Source organism: Siphateles boraxobius, unplaced genomic scaffold (assembly GCF_051911475.1).
Source record: "Siphateles boraxobius isolate OS27281-9 unplaced genomic scaffold, OSU_SipBor_1 25, whole genome shotgun sequence".
Lineage (NCBI taxonomy): Eukaryota > Metazoa > Chordata > Actinopteri > Cypriniformes > Leuciscidae > Siphateles > Siphateles boraxobius.
The window spans coordinates 38,030,781-38,051,830 of NW_027508866.1; the positions used below are offsets into that span (position 1 = coordinate 38,030,781).

General features: G+C 38.4%; 2 protein-coding genes across 2 annotated transcripts in view; one reads left to right on the forward strand and one right to left on the reverse strand.

Moving 5' to 3' along the window:
- The window catches only part of mpzl1l (myelin protein zero-like 1 like), a 336,259-nt gene that overhangs the window by 2,523 nt on the left and 312,686 nt on the right, over positions 1-21,050 (reverse strand). The window lies entirely within an intron of this gene.
- On the forward strand, positions 710-2,530 carry LOC143750752 (zinc finger MYM-type protein 1-like). The gene has a single exon (XM_077243921.1). The coding sequence runs from the start codon at positions 710-712 to the stop codon at positions 2,528-2,530; it is 1,821 nt and encodes a 606-aa protein (XP_077100036.1).

Consider the following 21,050-nt stretch of genomic DNA (forward strand, 5'->3'; position numbering starts at 1 on the left):
CACAATATCATCTATATTTAATGCAGCAATTCTGAACAAAAAGTATAAGTATTTAATAATAAGACATAGGTCTTTGGAACTTTTATTGCACACAGGAGACTTAAATAATTATCAGTGAGTTATGGTGGCGTTTTGGCCCCAGTCTAAAAAGGCTGTTATAAGTTTTACACGCCACCAGAGGCAGATACCGCTGTGTTTGCCGAGTTTTGAAGTCCCCCAAGCTTCCACTCTTTTTTGGCACGAATAGAAAAAAAAGCCACAAAGCTTCAGAATGCTTCATCCACCCATCACTACTCGCTAGTTAATGTTTTTTGATTTTACTTTGTTTGAGTGACTATTTTGTCACACAGATGAGTCAGCTAGGGAAGAGGAAGGACAGGCATCACAGCAAGGGACAGCAGGTGGATTAACTGCAGTTAGTGATCTAGGGACTCCGGAAAGTGGCCCAAAGCAGGTTCATCTCCCACAGTACCCCCTCAGCCAGTTTGGAGCTCAACAAAGAGCATTTAACAAGACATGGTTTGAGCAATTTAAATGGCTGGAGTACTCTGTAACCAGAAACTGCACATTTTGTTTTTCATGTCGCCTGTACGGAAGGCAAAACATTCGCGCTAATAAAGATGCACTAAGTTGCTCTGGGTTTTCAAATTGGAAGAGGGCTTTGGAATCCTTCCGGGAGCATGAAAGAAGTGCCCTCCACATTTACACCATGACATGCTGGCAGAGTTTTAAAAGCACAAAAACTCATGGGGATGTAATTGAGCAGCTGAAAACTGCCAGTGCAGCAGAAATCTCAGAGAGGCGCCAGTACCTTCACCGTATAGTGGCAGCAACCACCTTTTTAGGAAAACAAGGCATCCCATTCCGGGGGCATGATGAGCAGGAATCTAGCCAGAATCAAGGCAACTTTATTGAATGTATGAAGCTCCTTAAACAATTTGACCCATTTCTACAAGAATATACTCCCCCTTCTCATACCACTTACCTCTCTCATTTTTCCCAAAATGAAATGATAACCAGCATTTCACAAGAAATCACAGAAAGCATCATCAAGCAAATGAAGATTGCAAAGATGTACTCTGTGATGGCAGACGAGGCCAGAGATGGATGCACAGAGCAGCTTGCAGTCTGTGTGCGTTTTGTTACGCAAAAGGGCGTCGTGCGAGAGTGTTTTCTTGGGCTTCGGAAGTTACAGGGCTTTGATGCAAAGTCCATTGCAGATGAGATAGAGGCAATGTTACAGTCGCACAACTTGGGTGACCTACTGTGTGTTGCACAAGCCTATGATGGGGCATCTGTCATGAGTGGAGCAGTGGGCGGGGTCCAATCCCGCTTCAGAGAGCGACACCCTGAAGCAGTGTATGTGCACTGCTATGCACACGAACTTAACCTTGTTCTGTGCTACACATGCAAAGCTATACCTGAAGCTACCGCATTCTTTGAACTGCTGGAGAATGTGTACACATTTTTCAGCAACTCACTTGTGAACCACAACAAGTTCATAGAAATCCAGAAACAACTTGGATTAAGGCCATCTGAGCTTGTGCAGCTCTCCACAACAAGATGGGCGTGCCAGGTGAGGTCTGTCAATGCTGTCTTGAACAACCTTTCTGCCATTTTAGCGTGTCTCAGCAACATGAACACATCCATGGCCCTAGGGATTCGGTCAAAGCTCTGCAAGACAAAGACACTCTACATGCTGGTGATGTTTTCCAAACTGCTTGGCATAACTGAAGGTCTACACCGGTACCTGCAGGGGGAAAGTTTGGACTTGGGCAAAGCAGTTCAGTACAAGACGGCAGTCCTTCAAACTTTGACAGAGCTCCGCACAGACTCTGGTGGTGAAGATGTGTTCAGGAATGCCATGGCCTTGTGTGAGGCAAATGATATCCAGCTCCATGTTGGTCCCAGGCAAAAACAAAAAAGATATGATAGTTTTGTGGTGGAGTCAGCCTGTGGGTCAACCTCCAATCTGACCACCTCAGATGAATTCAAACAACAGCTTTTTTATCCATGCCTGGACAGGATGGTAGAGGAACTCACCCGTCGGTTTTCAGGTCTGGGAGAAGCACTTATGTCAGGTATTCATGCTTGCAACCCAACCACAGAGACCTTTCTCTCTGAAGAAGCCCTCAAAAGCCTTGCTTCCCATTATAAGATTCAGTTGAAGCCAGAAGAACTCCTAGTGGCTAAAAGTTTCATCAATAGAAGAATGGAGAAAGAGACAGTCCCTGACACCTCCACTGTGTTCCAACTGCTTGATGAAGACATGTTTCCCACCCTGAAGGCTCTCTTCCAAGTTGCCCTGACTATTCCAGTAAGCAGCTGCAGCTGTGAACGCTCCTTCAGTGCCTTGCGCCGTCTTCATACATGGTTAAGGAACACCATGGGTCAAGACAGGCTCAATGACTTGGCCATCATGTCAATTGAAAAGGACAATTTGAATGACATCAACCCTGACAGCGTTATTGACAGATTCGCTCAATTAAAGCCACGTCGATACAGCCTTATGTTGCCGCAACAGAAATAGAAGACGACAAAAAAAGCTTGATCAAGACAACTATAGGAGTGCAAAGATTTAGAGGGTTTGCAAGAGAAAGAATGGAGGCACGGCAGTTGGAAAGGAATGCAAAGAAGAAATAGAAGAAAGTGTTTAGGAGGAAAAGAATGGAGAGTTAAAAAGGAGCAAAAGAATGGAGATGCTTTATATGCTAGTTACAAAATAGGTTAGATATACAGAATTTCTGTATGGTTAATAGCTTTTAAATGTATATATTTATTAAATTCGGAGAAGGGAGATAAGTCTGAAAATGAGCAAGGAGGAAAAATAAGTGAGTGAAGAGGAAAGGACATGAATACACCTGTGGAACAGGAGAGGCTGGAGGACAAGAGGAGGATAGATGATGAGCAGAGTTAGAAAGAAGTGTAAAGCAGAAGTTAAGAGAAGGAGAGAGGAGAAATGTGGAGAAGAAAGGGATGAGTGAGGGAGAAAGAAAAGAAAATAGAGATGAAAAGAAATGAAATATGAAATCAGGTGTATTGGAAGAGGGACAAGAGATGAAAATCGTCTAAAGTGAACTGAGAGCTGATACAGCGGGAAGAGTGTTTTATGTTTGTTGCTGTAGCGAGGCTACGGTGAAAGCACACGTGGCGTGACTTTTGTTTACACTATTTGTTTGTTTTAATAAACGTATGAGTCCCTGCCACGCTGACCCTGTCTTCTTCCTTCCACACACACTGAACCTCATCACAATGATGTTTACACCAAATTCCAATTTTACCTATGTAGGCTAACTTAAAAATAGTCAGATAATGGTTGCCTCTTTTTAGTTGCCAGGGGTGAAAATGAGTGATCCTTAACATTTTTGGTGTTTTGGATTCACTAGCTGGAGAACAATTAAATACAAAATAGGTTGTAGGCTCTACTGGTTGGTTTTTTTGTTTTACTGTTTAACTATCATCATTTCCCCAGATAGTATATAGATTTTTAGGCATTCTATTATCTCAAACAGCCTGAAAAATAGTGCATTTAGCTGACGTAAATGGGAAAAAAATCTCCCCGGGGGAGTATCCCCCTGGACCCCCCTAGATTTGGACTAAGCCCCGAATCTTTACATCGTCTGGCTTCACCCCTGGGCATGGGGGAGGGGGGTTATGGTACGACCGTTTGATTGACGCACTTACTGTCCAATGATTCTAGGTGGTCTTGGAAATGATTGGCTGTTTTTCGAGTTTTTTCGAGTTTTTCGAGTCCTGCCCGTTCCACAGATGATTAAATTTTTTAATTTTCATGTCAGTGCTTCTAACTCAGTGGCTGTAAGTGGGTTAGGAATAGGATTTCAAGTGATTTTGAAAAAATGGTCAAAAAAGAAAATCACATACCCCACCTAACAGAGAGAACAACTGCTTTAAGGCGTTTCACATCGAGTAGTTTCACTTGAACAGTTCTTATGAGTTTGCGTCAGATGTTTTGTAAATGTTGTTGAAATAATCGTTTCACATCGAGTAGTTTCACTTGAACAGTTCTTATGAGTTTGCGTCAGATGTTTTGTAAATGTTGTTGAAATAATACTTTGAAAATTAGTTTCATATTTTGTACACAAAGCTCTTGAAAACATTTTAAATAATAAAAACAATTTCATTTCTAAAAGACAGGTCTGTAATCATCTATGAATTTCATGTCATTTTGGGAGAAAACGCATCAGGCTGTTCCATTGTCGCACAATGTTGCCATATGGCAACGCACCCAAAAGTGCCCCCCCCCAAAAAAAAAAAAAAAAAAAAAAAGAAATGTTAATTTGAGTCTATTTTATATAAAAAAAAACACTGTAAAAATTTTTTCCATGATTGCATAATAATGCGTGCAGTAGAGGGTTAAGGTTGTTAAAGTCATTTGGTTGATGCCATGTCTCACAGAGACAGAGAAAATCAAGTTTTCTGTCCAATATTATATCGTGAAGCAGCGCGGCTTTCTTGTTCATTGAACGCACATTTAATTGAGCGAGTCTAATTTTAGAACTTGCGTTCTTTACGCGATTCTGCAACGTCTTCTGAGGCAAATGTAGGTTAGAAGAACAGATGCCACGGGAATTAAGATGTCTTGAACGCCTAGATGAGGAATGAAGTACATTTATTCCAACCGGCGAAGGATAGAGACATCGGCGGGAGCCACGATGCAAATATCTTGGCCGATGCAAAAGTTTGAATGATCGCAAGGTTTTAATAATACATGTGCTGGGAGGCAGATGATGATTCAATGAAAAAAGCTCAGAATATGAGTACCTTATCATGTTGGTATTCCACAGCCTTGATTCCAGTGTTCCACAGAATCCAGTTATAGCATAGACCAGTGAAAAGAATGTGGTAAAGGTAAACAGCATGCTTATATTCAATGGAATCCTGATAAAATTGTGAAGATCACAACACTGTGAGTCGCGGGAGTCGTTCAGCGATTTGAATGCAGAGGCCACAGCAGCATCGGACCGTTAATGAATCCACTAGGGGTTGAACGACTTCAGATTTTTTGAAGTCGACTGTTATGACATCAAAGTCGAGTCGACGTCGACTAGTCGATGACGTCATTCAAAAAAACACAAGAGATTTAAAACAATTTGCAATTAATTAACAGAAAATTATACAGATGCTGACAGCTCATAATGGGGCCATTTACACCTGGTCACTTCAGGCGTTTTTACTGATCTGATTTATCAAAACGATTCCATTTACACCTGGTCACATAAAGATGTTTTCGCAAAATGCTGCAGCTCGTCAGGGGCCTCATTTATAAACGTTGCGTACGCACAAAAGAAGGCTTACGCCGCTCTCTACGCAATAATTGGTATTTATAAAAAGCAAACTTGACGGTAAAATGTGCGGTCCTTCACGCAAGCTCTGACCCAGGCGTACGCACAAAAACGGGTGAAATGAGAAATGGCGACACCGTCGGCAGATGGACGAAACACGTGAAAGTGTGTGAAACTGTAGACCGTTGTGTAAAATAAATGGCAATACTGCCTCTCATAAATAAAACGAAGACTTCACAAAGCAAGTCTAATAATTTACAGCCTACATAACACCCGTTTAATCGATCTGCAACAGAAATGCAACAGAAATGCAAATTAGCACAACACAAATTAACACAAATTAACACACAAATTAACACATTTGCAAAAAGAAAAGTGAAATATGTTCTGCAATAATATTGGCATGTTATACAATTCATCCTCATAAATAAGATGGTAAACAGAACGAAATAATGTACAAAACTGATATTCTCGCCAATGTGTCCGTCTGGCGGAGCAGATTAGATAGTCAGTCAGTCAGTCAGATAGATAGATAGATAGATAGATAGATAGATAGATAGATAGATAGATAGATAGATAGATAGATAGATAGATAGATAGATAGATAGATAGATAGATAGATAGATAGATTATTTGTCCACTGGGGAAAGTTGTTTTAGTAAAAATGTCTTCATCAGCTACGGAATCATGGTATTCATGCATATGCCATTAGTTTGTTTTATTTTAGATAAAATAACGTATGACGTATGTCTCAAACATTCAGAAAACTGCTAGAAATTACATTTGCGCTGAACTATTTCCCATTTCCTAGTAGATTATAACCGACATCTGTAGCTTGTCAGATGCAATTAAATGGATGGAAATAAAATGGAATAATCACAATCCGTAGTGACGCACAATGGCTGATCTTGCGCTCTTAGAAGATGTGGAAAATGGAAGGATTCGGAGTGAACGCATCTTCAGACAGCAAAAGACTTGCTGGCAAATGAGGCAAATGTCCGACCATTTCTTTTTTATTTCGGCCACAGTCCGAGGTTGTGAGGCTACAGCATTTACGGCGTCTGCAACCTTTTGCCACTCAAGTGCCTTTTTGGCATTAGTAATGCCCACACTGTGCCCTCCAAACAACATTTTTCTCCTCTTTTCCACTTCGCCACGATAACTTCTAATTCACATTGAGTGAAGTTAAGTTTTTTTGATTTCCTCTCTGTGTTCACCATGCTTTCGCAATCGATGAATATTAACTTGTGGGCGTTTCACGGACTATTTATGGGCAACTATGGGCGTGACATGAAGCCGTAAAAGCTGCGCTACATTTAGAATTGGTTGTGATTTATTAAGGGGAAAATGCGTAGGATGTGCGTGCGCACGGTTTTATAAATCCGAATATTTCTGTGCGTACGCACGTCCTATGTTTCATTCGTACGCCACTTCTGACGCAAATCCTACGCAAAGTTTTATAAATGAGGCCCCTGGTCACATAAAGATGTTTTCGCAAAACGGACAGACTGATCTCATGAAATGGCGTATGTATGACACGCCAATTCGTATTTCCATTTTTGGCGTGCTATCAACACGCATAACCGCTTTTCAGCGTGTTTATCAACGCCTTTGACTTAACGTTATATTACTGTATTATGTATATATAGATATATGACCTACCCCAACCCCGTCCATAAACCTACCCGTCACTGGGGTTAATACCATTTATGAGTGTTCTCCTACCATCCTAGGAAAAGAAATATCGCTCCACAGATGTAGATATAGATTTTGCTTCGTTTCGCTCGGACATTTAACGGCGTACACATACACGCGGAATCACTCGGACATTTAATGGCGTAGACATACACGCAAAAGATTTCGGCGTGGACATACACGCGGATAGCTCAAAATGCGTATAGATAACACGCCACTTGACTTGAAAGTGGCGTGTATGTTTACGCAAAGTCATGATGTCATGTTGAAACGGATATAAATCCGATCTTCAAACAACGCGCTATATGCAGATTTAACGGAGTTCACGTCACCGAAAGCAACAGTAATGAGCTGCATTTTATTGATTATCAGCTCATTTCAAAATCAAAGACCGCAATAAGAGAGACACCACTGGTAAGATCATTTTGTTTCTTTACTTTTAATGAATTGCGGGTGAATTAGAGGTAGCCTACATCATTACCATGTTTAAATAAATATAAGAAAAAAATAATATTTTAATAAGGATACTGAACTCTCATTTCCCGGTAAAACAATCAGCGTGCGTCATGCTTTTACTTTCGTTTTCAACAATATCTAGTGTTAGGTTAGTAAAGTATTTACACACACTTGATGTACCAATGCTGCTTTCTTGCTGCAATGACCCTCTGGGCTCTTCATCTGTTGTCGTCTGCAACATGTTAGTATCAAAATTAGCGCAATCATAGTGTCACATGATCAACGCGACTAGTCGACGTCAAGCTTAAAGCGTCACGGCATTGCATTAAGGTCAACTAGTCGGTTCAACCCCTAGAATCCACACACGCAGACATACACCGACTTCAGGTTGGAGATGACACAGTTTCCAGCCTCGTTCAGGTGCCGTACCCGCCACTCGCCACACGAAACAAGAAGAACGCAGAGGAATCACCTCAAAAGCGATCAGCAATCCAACTCAACAGGAACCTCACATATTTAAAAAGTTGGTAACAGAGTAAAACAAATGTTAATATAACAATTAACTAAAAACACATGGGTTGAGAAGCAGCATCCAGCTGAGCCAGCGTCCTCTCACACCCCGGAAGTGGATAGTAAAAAAAAATCATTTATTAATGACAGATAGACCTGGACCAATTGCATCCATAGTGTGTTTGATGAAATGAGAAGGAACAATATCATGTGGACAAGTGGGCTTAAGGCAGTCCACAATTTCCTTACAAGAGTGCAATTTGAGAGGCTCAAACACAGATCATGTGGAGGAGTATAAAGGAATCTCTGACAGCATATATCCAGTCTGAGCCATTTGAGATCTAATAGCTACGGAGCCCCTAAAGGGACCTGTGCAAAAATAAAAAAATTAAGACTATCGCGTGCGCACGAGATACTATCGTGTGGGCACGATATACTATCGCGTGCGCACGAGAAACTATTGCGTGCGCACGCATTACAATTTCCGGTTTGCGTTATAGCATCATTAATGCAAATGTGGAACTAGGAATGATATGTACGGAGCTCATTTTTCATCAATAATCGCAGATCACAACTGAACATGGAAGAAGAATTTATTGAATTTTTGAGGTCACGGGATATTCCTCAAGATTCAATTAAAAAAATTAAAAGAAGATAAGGTAAATTGTGTAACAGTAGCCTAATTATTGATCCACTAGGCCTTGTCGATCATCATGACACTCATATGCATATGTTTGTTGCAAATGTATTTATAGCTGACCTTTTCTTTTAGATTAACTTAAGTGTCATTGCAATCATGACTGAAGACGAACTGGCAAAATATATCGTCAGATATGGGGATCGTCTTGCAATTAGAGCATTTTGCCGTCAAAGACTCGCGGCATGTGAAACCACCAAGTCCACTGTAGGCATACTACATAGATTACGAGACAAGATGCAAAAAGGTGCCAGTACATCTGCAAATGACGGGGTTTTATTAAACAAACTTTCAGGAATCGGCAATAAACATGCATCTAAAGAGACCAGACGCCTGGAAATTGGATGGCTTAATTTTCATAAACAAGAATTTCACCAAGTTCGGACAAGACATGGAGGAGGAACGCGACATCTGACGGTTAAAAAGAACACTTCAGTTGAGGAATTGATGGCGATGGGGAAGGATTTGTTTTTTCCTAAAGGGATTTCTTCAAAAGGTCGCGCTGAAAGCTATACTTTTGAAATGCGTGATTTCAGTCAGACCACAATTCCATTAAATATTACAGTTAATGACCTGTATGAACAGAGTAAACTCAAAATGATACGCCTGTACTTATGCACGATGGAAATAACGGACTTAGAGGATACACCACATGTTTTATCAGACTCGTCCTCAGATTTTCCTGTTGAATTGGAAAGAGAGCCGAGAATGGTAAGTTATGGATTATATAGCTTAACAAAAGTTATGAGCAAAACAACATTTACACACGCACGCACACACGCGCACGCAAACACACATGCAAACACACACACACACACACTCTCACACACACACTCTCTATCTCTCTCTCTCTCTCACACACACACACACACACACACACACACACACACACACACACACACACACACACACACACACACACACAGGCTATATACAGTATGTAGATGTTTATGCTTACAGTTTTTTTCGATTGCTAAACGACAGTGAGCACAACTGGAGCTACATGTGCATAACTCTAACTACAGTCTGCACAGCAGCAGTTCATGTGGACCAAACTCTAGTTCGTTTTTCATTGCTTGAACACAGTTTTCAAAACTCTACACACTTATCCCATGACTTTAACCACAACCTGCACAACACTGTGGATTTACAGCACTTTGTTCAAATGCTAACACACTGCTGTCAAAACTGTGAACCACACATTCAAAACAGAATAGATTTCAGCCGTGTGCCTTTCAAACACTGCTGATTGCAATTTCAGCTAGAGATGCTAGAGAGAGGTAGGATTAGCCCCTCAATTATTTGTTCGAATTACAGTATGTACTTTTAGTTTCTAGTTTTTTTTTCTCATTACTGTAATTCTGTAAATTACTACAGACTATTGAAGCAAACTGCTAAATTTCATTTACCTTAAAGAATTATGTTCTAAAAATTTAAATAAATCATGTGAATGAAATGTCACTCTTTTCTTTGAAGAAAATATTACTTTGTATGAAGTCACTGAAATTGTTCAAATTGTAAAGATGAAAAGTTTGTATTTTCTGTATTGGTGTTTGATGCTAGTGTTTTTCCTCTCAGTGTGTTCTGAGTGACAGTGTGTGTTATCTCAGTGAGGGTTGTGTATATAGTGTTTGGCTGCATGAGCCTGTTTTGAGCCGTGTGTTAAGAGTTGTGTTGCTTGGAATGAGTTTTGCAGGTGATGTGAACTGTTTATCTCAGGTGACTGTTGGTAGTGCAGACTGTAGTTAGAGTCTTGCACATGTAGCTCCAGTTGTGCTCACTGTCGTTTAGCAATCGAAAAAAACTGTAAATATGTGTTCTTTTAATATTTTTTTGTTCATGGATCCTTTCAACAGACAAGGACAACTAGGCGAACCAGAAACGCTGCTAGAATGTCAAGACAGCCTCGTCCTCAGACAAGTGATCCTGTGCCTGTCAGTCATTCAACACCCACTGAAGAGGAGGATAGCTTCTCTCCCAGTCATAATTCTGAAGAGGAAAATTATGCATCCACTCTTGATCTGCATGAATCTGATGATTTGGGGTATGAAGATCTAGGGCCTCCTGTTGCTGTTTCTTATGATCTAGAACTGGAGGACTCAGAGATCCAGATTGGAAATGCTCATGATAGTTTTGACATTCTAGATTCCACTCTTCCCTGGAATACAGAAGATGGGGATCCTAGACAGGTAGTTATATTTATAATATTATTATTTTTTAGATCTTTAAAATCTTTAAAAGGATAGGTCACTTACATTTCTGTTTTCATGTATTATGTGTGGCTTTTAATCTGTGAAACACAACAGGAGAATCTTAAAGTTTTTTACAATATAATGAAATTAAAGGTTGGTCTGTCAAGAATGAATATAACAATGTCTGTTTCTCAAAGTGAATTATTCAGAAGGCTTAATGTAACGTGATTTGCCATTCTTTTTTCTAGAGAAAGTTCAAATTCACTTTCATTACATGGTTAGATTCAGCATAAATGTCTTCCACAAATTCTAATTTTGTGTTCTATAATAAAGTCAAACAGTTTTGAATTTAGGTGACATTAGGTGAGTTAATGATTACAGAATTGTCAGAATTTCAACTTTCACTTAAATTTGTAAAATGTCACTGTACAATAACAATGTATTTAAAAACTTTACAATGACTTACACCATAAATGTAATACAAATTAAAGTATTATCAACAATACTTGACTGGATGTAGTCCTAGCAGATTGGGGGGGAAAATCACCCAAAAAAACAGTGTTTGTAAAGTCATCTTTTCATGTTCTAATACAGTATTTTTGAATTCTGCAGAGTCCACCATTAAATGATCAACCCCGTCAGTTAGATGGATTATCTTCTGCAGGGCAGTTTATGGAAGCATCTGAAGAATCTGAGAGCATGAAAGAGATCAAATCTGTGAAGGTAAGAAGGGTAAATGTAATCAAAGATGTTTTGGAGATCTTCATGGAACCCCAAGTCATGAAAAAAGTCCTGCGGATCGAATTCACGAATGAAAATGCTATTGATGATGATAGAGTCTCCCGGGAACTGTACACTGCCTTCTGGGAAGATTTTCTTGCTCAGTGTGAGGGTGAAGAAGAACGAGTTCCGAGACTGCGGCCAGACTACTTGGAGAGGGAGTGGCAAGCTGTTGGAAGAGTGTGGGTGAAAGGCTACATTGATCATGGTGTGATGCCTGTCAGGTTGTCTCCAGCATTTATATTGGCATGTATTGATGGTATTGACTGTGGATGAAGAGCTCCTGATGTCCTCATTTTTTAAATATTTGTCTACCTCAGAGCAGTCCGTTGTTGAAAAAGCTGTTCAAGGCAGTCTGGATGAAAGTGATGCAGAAGATTTACTTGATCTCTTCTCACGGATGGGCTCATACCAATTGCCGTCAAAAGAAAACATCCGTTTAGCTATTTTGACAATGGCTCACAAAGTTCTCCTTCAAGAGCCCAAATTTATTATTGACTGCTTCAGAACCATTATGCCGAGTGGCATTCTGAATCTAAACAGACAAAGCATACTGGAAGCATACGAGTCAAAGAAAGCTACAACCAAGAAAGTGGCACAAATGATAAAGCCAGCAAAAGATTTCTTGAACCAGCAAGAGCAGCTGACCCTTAATCATCTGCAGCGCTACGTGAAAAACCTAGACCAAAGAAAGCTGGAGACATTCCTACGATTCTGTACAGGCTCTACTGTCATGTGTAAAGACAAAATCGAAGTCATGTTTAATGGATTATGTGGTCTTGGACGCAGGCCTGTTGCACATACATGTGGAGCAGTTCTCGACTTGCCGTGTACATACAACTCTTACCCTGAATTTCGTGCAGAGTTTGACAATGTCCTAAGTGGAGATTGCTTTGCTATGGATATTCTGTAACTGAATCAACTGAACTGAGAACCTGAGTAAGGTATTTTTTTTTTTTTACACCACTCGTCATACTATATTTTTTTATTGCTATTTTATTTTGTTTCAACTTAATTTAGAATTTTTGAAATGATTGAGTGTTTTTAAATTATAATTTAAGGTTTTAAAGTTAGTTTACATTTTTATTCTAAAGAGACAGGATCAAATTTGAGTTTTATACAAAAAAAATTACATTCAGTTGAACTGAAAGAAGAAAGTGTATGTCTAGATGTTGTACATGAGTTTATAGTTTGTCTTCATTAATGTTACAAGTCAGTAGCAATTATATTCAATTAAATATCCTGTTAAACAATGTTTGAGAGCCGTTTAGCGCTTCGACTTTGACTTTAGAAATGTTTTCTAAACAAAAACAATGTTTATACATTTCAGGTAAACAGTAATGAAAATATATTCCTGTGAAATAAATAAAACAGAGTTTCTTTTGCACTGTAATTTTAATTCATTCAATATATGTTGCCGTTTTCTCTTTCTCTTTGTTTTCTTTTTTACAATTTATTATAATGAAGAAAAACATGAGTTTGAGTAGCCATGTTTGTAAACATCGTTAGATGATGTCATCAGTACATTGTCTGTGTTAAAATATAATAATCAATAAAACAAATATCAAACAAGTATCAAATATCCTTTAAACAAGGTGCCACCACCCCCTTTATTTATCTACACCCTGAGCGCAGGTTACAATAAGGTCAATAACTCACTCCTTAGATGCAAGTATAAGTCTATTGCTTGGTACGAGTCTTTTAGAAGCTCAAAGTGAGCTTCTATCATAAGAGTATTGCAAATCTCATAGACATCACTGTCACATGGTATAGACGATCGAAATGAGCATTCGGTCTTGCACAGCTGTAGGTCTCCTGTGTCCACCGGCGACATGTAGTTCTCCGTTCTATAGAGCTCTGGGAATAAGTACATCACATTGGGTCTACCGCTTGGCACTCGATTGTTCTTTGAAGGTCTTATTACATGTGCATCCCACACACGTGCGGTTTCATCCAATTCATCCTGCAATACAAATATAAATTTTAGATAAAGGTTTGAAACGAAGTTATTCAAACTGCAATTGGTATATCATTTTTAATCTGTAGTGGCATTTTTCAATGTAGAATGATTTTTTAAAATGCTGCTTAATTATTAAATGGAGTGCTTTGTTAAACCGAGGGAACAGTTTGAGAATTTGTGAGTACGGTTTATAAACTGATCGTATACAGATTACAAAACCGTCCCCACAGATTGTTTTTTTTTTTCTCCCACAGGTGACTTCCCGGGCTCCGTAGTTTCTCAATTGTAGCGGGTATGAGGTGAACCTACACTGAGTGCGTGGAGGCCCCAGGCAAAATTAATCAACGAGGCCCTTTTTAAATAAATAAAAATATTTTAAATATATATATATATATATATATATATATATATATATATATATATATATTAGTGGTGGGCCGTTATCGGCGTTAACGAATGTATAATGTAGAGAATACTTACGAAAATGGAGAGAAAATATAAATCGGGCGCATTAAAAAGAAAAGAACGAGATAGTCTTTGTTTTATTTAACATAAGCTTACTTGGCTCAACAAGTGACACATTATTACATATGCATTCATCAGATATTTTACGTTTTTTTTACGGTTTTAATTTTAAAATGACTTGGTAGCAGAGGGCCGCATGATAAAGCTCCGCCCCCACTGAGAGTCTGTCTCCGCCCCTGCCCATATTACAAACTACCTGCGAGGTTATTTATTTGGGTAGCACACATATTATGAATGCCTTCGTCAGAATTCAAATGAGCCATTTTAATCTAGATTAATTCCAAGATTACAGTGAGATTAATCTAGATTAAAAAAATGAATCTATGCCCACCACTAATATATATATATATATATATATATAGGCTATATGAATAGCATATAATATTTTTTTGTTAATATATCTTCATTAGGCTTACCTGATATAACTACAAAATACTAAAAGTAGTCAAAACGCATCTAACGCATCTAATAAGTTTTTTTACAACATTGTGCTTAATTAACGAAATGTCAATCTTCATCTTTATAACAGAAGAGATACAATAGAATAATCTTCAAGATACAGTACAATCTTCACATGCAGGGCTTGACATTAACTTTTTTGCTCACCAGCCACTGTGGCTAGTGGTTTTTCAAAGTTACTAGCCACTCCGCATTTTCACTGGCCACAATTTTGACATCGATACCATAGGGAAAAACTGCCATATTTTTAATATTATCTCATTATTTGGCAGGAGTTCCGCAAGAAATGCCCAATACATGGCTGGTTTTCGTGCACGTCAGCAATTCATTGACAGATATTTTTGAATTCATCCTTATTTTGCCCAGTCTTTAAAGCATATTTCCCACATTACTTCTTTTATGATTTTTTTTTTGTTCATTCATTTAATTTAGATGTGTATTTCTATTTTTTCTTCCCTTTTTAATTATTTCATTTATAAATTCATTTAAACAAAACACGAGTACAATAAAGTGTACAATAAAGTAGGGCTGCACGATTATGACCAAAAATCATAATTGTCGATTATTGCCTTGAAATTGTAATTGCGATTATTAATTACATTATCAATATTTACATTGAATGATATTTTGAACAGCTTTATGCCATTGTTTGAAGCGACTGCATGCCATATTGTTATATCAAAATAAACCAATTGAAAACTCCTCCTGAAACATTTTCATTGCTTTTCTATAGCATTAAGCCTCAAATGTCAAATATTTAAACAAACCAAACCAAAGTAGAAATATTCATGGTATTATAATGTTACACTAACTAAAATTAAAACAATGGGGAAAAGACCCTTAAGATAAGCTAGAAAGAAAGAAAAACACATCTTAAGCACACAGTAAAATGTAAGTGGACTTTTTGTAATTGTGCCTTTGAAAGATTACATAATTGTGGCATCCATAATTGTGATCGCGATTACAAATTCGATTCATTGTGCAGCCTTACAATAAAGTACAATCAAAACCTTATATTATACTCACGTTGCAGTGTAATCTGTTAAATCTAGATAAAAAGTGTAATCTGCCGGTTGTCCTGCAATAATAAACTAGTGTTTAAAATGTTTAAAATGTGTCGGCTGCAAACATATCTTCATACATAGCCTATCCGTTTAAAAGTGGACATTTCAAGCTTTATATAGGTAGCCTATATTTATCATCGCTGTGAGGCTATGCTTTTTTCATTTTTGAGACGCGCTCCAGTTCACGGAGATCATGAAAAGCGCGCCCGATTGTTTTATTTTATTTTACAAAAGCACAACGTTTTCTTGTTATTGTGAGTTTACACAAAAAAGTAGTTGCAAATGATGTATTATTCTTTTCTGTATGACCACAAATTGAGTAGGCCTATTTGAAGTTGTTTCCACTGTTCTGTTGATAGGAAAATGCAAGTGTTCACGCCGACGCCTCCATCCGTGCCGCATGCAGCGAGCGCTCAACACACTCCGCACAAACCTTTGGATACATACTGTAGGCGTCAAAATCTTGTGTTTACTTGTGACAATCTTTATTATGAATAATAACATGAATGCGCGATGCTTTGGAAAAAGAGAACCAAATGTTTTGATAAGTAGCTAAATTAGGCTATACAAAACAACATCGTTAACTTTAAAAGGAAAAGTAGCCATAGACCTTCTCAACTCACCTGAATAATTCCCAAGAAACAGAATCGGATGAGATTTTTATCCAAAAATCCCCCGTCGAACAATCCTCTGTCCTTGAGGTCACCAAACAAAGAGATGAAAAATTCCATGCATTCTTTCCTGAGAAATCCCCACCAACTCTCTATTCGCTGGTTGGCTGTGCTTGCACCTTCTATGTAGCAGTCAATATTAGATTCCTGTAAAATGTTGCGTCTGAGGAAACGCTGGAAGTCTCTCACGTGCCCATTCTCTGTGCCACAGTCGCCTCTAATGATTCTAGGGCAGCCACCTGAACTCTCCACTGTTTCCATGTAATATCCTCCGATGACCTTCGGGTCACTGCTTGTTGTGTACGCATTCAGCCAAATGATCTTTCTTGAAAAGCCGTCAATACAGACGTTTATGCAAATACCATATGGCTTCAGTTTGTCATAAGAATCAAAGTGCCAGATGTAATTTGGTCCTTTTGCAAAATAGTTACGCCGATGGAGACGTCGGGCTTTTCTGCATTCTACACCACCAGGATCTAACGAGCTCAAAATGAAGCGAACATGTTCTTTTCTGATATGCAATCCATTTTCTTTACACTTTGCATGCATCCACCTGTATCCATGGAGCTGACCTGAAGTTTGGAGTTGATGCTGAATAAATACAATCGCGTCTTCAATATTTGAGTACCCTTTCCGTCGAAACAGACTTCTAGACCTCAATATGCGTTTTAAATGTCGCTCAGTGATTATATATCTGTGTCGAAATGCAAGAACAGAAACTATGTCTTTGTAAAGAAGTCCTAATTTAAAATAGATTTCGATTAATTCATGCGCATCCACATCCATGCTCTTGTTTTCCTCATAGTAATGACAGTGACGCAAATTGTACCCAAACCGGAAATTGTATCGCGTGCGCACGAGAAACTATCGCGTGCGCACGAGATCTCGTGCGCACGCGATAGTTTCTCGTGCCCACGCGAAAGTTTCTCGTGCGCACGCGATAGTTTCTCGTGCCCACGCGATAGTTTCTCGTGCCCACGCGATAGTTTCTCGTGCCCACGCGATAGTTTCTCGTGCGCACGCGAAAGTTTCTCGTGCCCACGCGAAAGTTTCTCGTGCCCACGCGATATGTTTCACGTGCGCACGCGATAGTCTTACTTTTTTTATTTTTGCACAGGTCCCTTTAGGGGCTCCGTAAATAGCCAACACCTTGTTTGTGAAAAAGTTTCCAAAACCTGGATGTAGTCGTCAACAAGCCATTCAAGGATAATCTGTGCAAGAGGTACACTGAGTGGCTCCTGTCAGGCGTTCACTCACTGATGCCTACTGGAAACGCAAGGTCTCTCGCTCGCTCTCTCTCTCTGCCGTGCGCGCGCTACACGGTTTGGTTTGGAGCACATACAATAGGCTATGTTCAGTCTCGCATGTGCGGCTCTGGTCTAGATTCCAGGATATTTGAACTAATTTGCGGGCATCAGGGAGCCACTATCAATATGCGGGATTTTTATAGGTTAATAATAGAACTGAAGCGCACAGTGAACTGGAATTGAAAACAAAAACAACGCCGGACAGGGGGCTTAAAATCCGGACTGTCCGGCCAAAATACGGACGTATGGCCACGCTAACCACAATTACATACATAGCCAACATAATTATTGCATTTTTGTGAAAAGGATGGTTATTCATTTTTGTCACTCATGCATTCATTCATTTCTCTCATTTCTCTTTTCAACTCATTAACAGAGTGCACTTTATTTTGTGACAAATAAATCCAAATATTTAATGAATGGTGTTAAAATGTTTTTTTTTCAATGAATTAACTAGAATTTTCAAATAAAATTATTTTCTGTTGAAAACCAGATTTTTTTCCACAAAAATCTCTTTCCCCCAAAAATAAGTCTGGAAAATGGGGGGTCGTCTTATATTCAGTGTCGTCTTATATTCGGGTATATATGGTATTTGAAACAGTTGCACGTCAAAGCTGCTATATGAGCCTGTAGATAAGGATCGACACGGAAAAGTGTTTTTGAAAACAGTCGCAAGTCCCCCACCGCGGCCAGACAAGCGCGGGGTATTTAGAAAGTTACAATCCTGTGGTAAAAGTTCAGCAAGCAGGCATGATTCGCCAGGTCTAATACATGTCTCAGTAACACAAAGGAAGTCCAGGGTTTGCGCAGTGAAAAGGTCGTTTAAAAGGAAAGTTTTGTTTACCAGGGACCGTGTGTTGACAAGGGCCATCTTCTATGAAGGTAAATTAGTAGCAAAACTCGAGAGCACGTAGATGTGAATTTGAGAACTTGTACAATAAATATTCGTACTTGTACGCAAAGATTTACACTCACAGCTCCGATGTGAAAACCTGTAAAATAAAAATGTGAACTTGAACGCTGAGATTTGCACTTGCAGACAATAGTCACAAACCTGTATTCTGAATTTGAAGCTGCAGACAAGCAGTCACAAATGTGTAAAATGCCATTCACAAAAATACAACGACAGACACAAACTTGTAACATATATTTCCACTTATTCTTACATTCACACTCGCAGTACAACCTCAAGTAGGCACTTGCAACTTCTCAAATCTGTCACTGCAAGTTCAAATTTCGCGCCTTGACTTTTGCTACTCTTTTCGCGATATATTAGGTGCAAAACTGACTTGTGCACTTGCAACTCAGTGGCGGCGAGAGAGGAAGGGGGGCGGGAGCGGGGGTGTTCAGAGGAGCCGTTTTATTGGTTGGCGCCTAGCCAATGAAATAGGACTTCTGTTATACTTGATGATGTCACGAAACCTGTGTGTGATGGACTGATATTAAAAGTGATATATTTTTTCTAAACTAGGGGGTTTAGAATTCTTATTAACCTGTAATTATAACATAATGAAAATCCCTATCAAATTATCACTTTTTCATAGGCAAATGTTATTAGCTTGGTTCCTCATCTTTAAACAATTTTACACCTCAGTCTTATATAATTTGGAATAATAAGGACCTACTGTATAAACATAAATCTATTTTCTTTGATAGTTGGTTTAAAAATTTAATTATTTTTGAATCACAACTTTTCAATCAAAATGGTTCAATTTGTAATTATTCTGAGTTCTTGGTAAAGCATGGAATTCCTGTTACTCCAAAAGAGTTTGCAACTGTGGCTGATGCAGTAAATCAAAAACAATAAGAAAGTTTGAGTCTTGTTACAGGAAGAGTATGTTTCTATGCCATATGTAATTTCTTACTGGAATGGTTTTGTAAGTGACATTCCCTGGGAAAAAGTTTGGACATTACCTCACAAATACCTGATAACTAACAAAATAAGAGAAATTACCTTTAAGTTAATTCATAGGTTTTATCCAGATAAGTGTTCTCTCAAAAGACTTAAGCATGATATTAATACCCTCTGGTCTTTCTGTTTAGAGAAACCTGAAACTTCTTTACATTTATTTTGGACCGGCTCTCTCACAGTGACATTTTGGTGTGACGTTTGTGATTTTATCAAATGTTATGTGAATCCTAACTTTGAATTTACATATAGAAATGTAATTTTTGGTTTTCATGAATGTGAAAAGAAAAGTGATATGTATTTTATAAACCTTATTTTTCTGTTAGCTAAATTTCACATTCACAAATGTACATTTTCTAAGTGCAATCCTCTTTTTTTAAGATTTAAACTTGAAATGAAAATGTATTTTGTATCTATTGAGTTCTCAAAAAATTGAAAAGCTATAAGTATTTAAGCTTTAAGCGTTTAAGGACTTGGCAATTAATCTGGATTAAAAAGACTGAAGGAACTTAATCTGGATTGAAGGATTCTGTTGTATTATTTTATGACAATGACAATAATTGTTGTTGAAGTTTTTTTGTTTGTTTTGTTGTTGTTGTTTTCTTTTACGAGCATTTAATATAAATAAATAAATAAATAAAAATATTAAAAGTAATAAATGATATTATCAAACTCAGTTAACACCATACTAATCAAGCATAGCCTGTACAGAAAAGCCAATGAGCCCAGAATATGACGAAAGAAAGCAAATATTTGTTAAGTGCAAATAAACGTGCTGCCTGCAGTTTTATTAATAATAACAAATTGTGTTTTTTTTATTTTTATAACTGTTGGTCCATTAAGCCTCATGAAGCGTTTTCTTGGTTTTCTATGAGGGAAATGCTTAACGTACAATTAAACGCGTTGCGTTCATATTATGTGCTCATTTGCTTTTCTATGCTTTATTAGTAGGCATGGTGTTTCCTGAGTTCTGTCTTTTCATACCACTGTCTTAATTAAATGCATTGCGTTCATATTCTGTGCTGATCTGCTTTTCTGTACATAGTAGGCTATGCATTATTAGTATGGTGTTGTTTACTGAGTTTGATCATATCATTTATTTCTTTTAATATCAGTCTAATGCATTAAGCCATGTTAGCGTTTCAGATCTTTATTTTTTTAATGCAACAATAAATATACAATGATTTGTACATGCATATACACCGAGTTTCATGACATCACGTATAACAGAAGTCCTATTTCATTGGCTAGGCGCCAACCAATAAAACGGCTCCTCTGAACACCCCCGCTCCCGCCCCCTTCCTCTCTCGCCGCCACTGAGTTGCAAGTGCACAAGTCAGTTTTGCACCTAATATATCGCGAAAAGAGTAGCAAAAGTCAAGGCGCGAAATTTGAACTTGCAGTGACAGATTTGAGAAGTTGCAAGTGCCAATTTGAGGCTGTACTGCGAATTTGAATGTTAGAAGAAGTGAGAATTTGTATTACAAGTTTGTGTCTGTCGTTGTATCTTTGTGAATGGCAT

Coding starts and splice junctions, on each gene's coding strand:
- LOC143750752 (XM_077243921.1), top strand. CDS start 710: ATGACATGCTGGCAGAGTTTTAAAAGCACAAAAACTCATGGGGATGTA.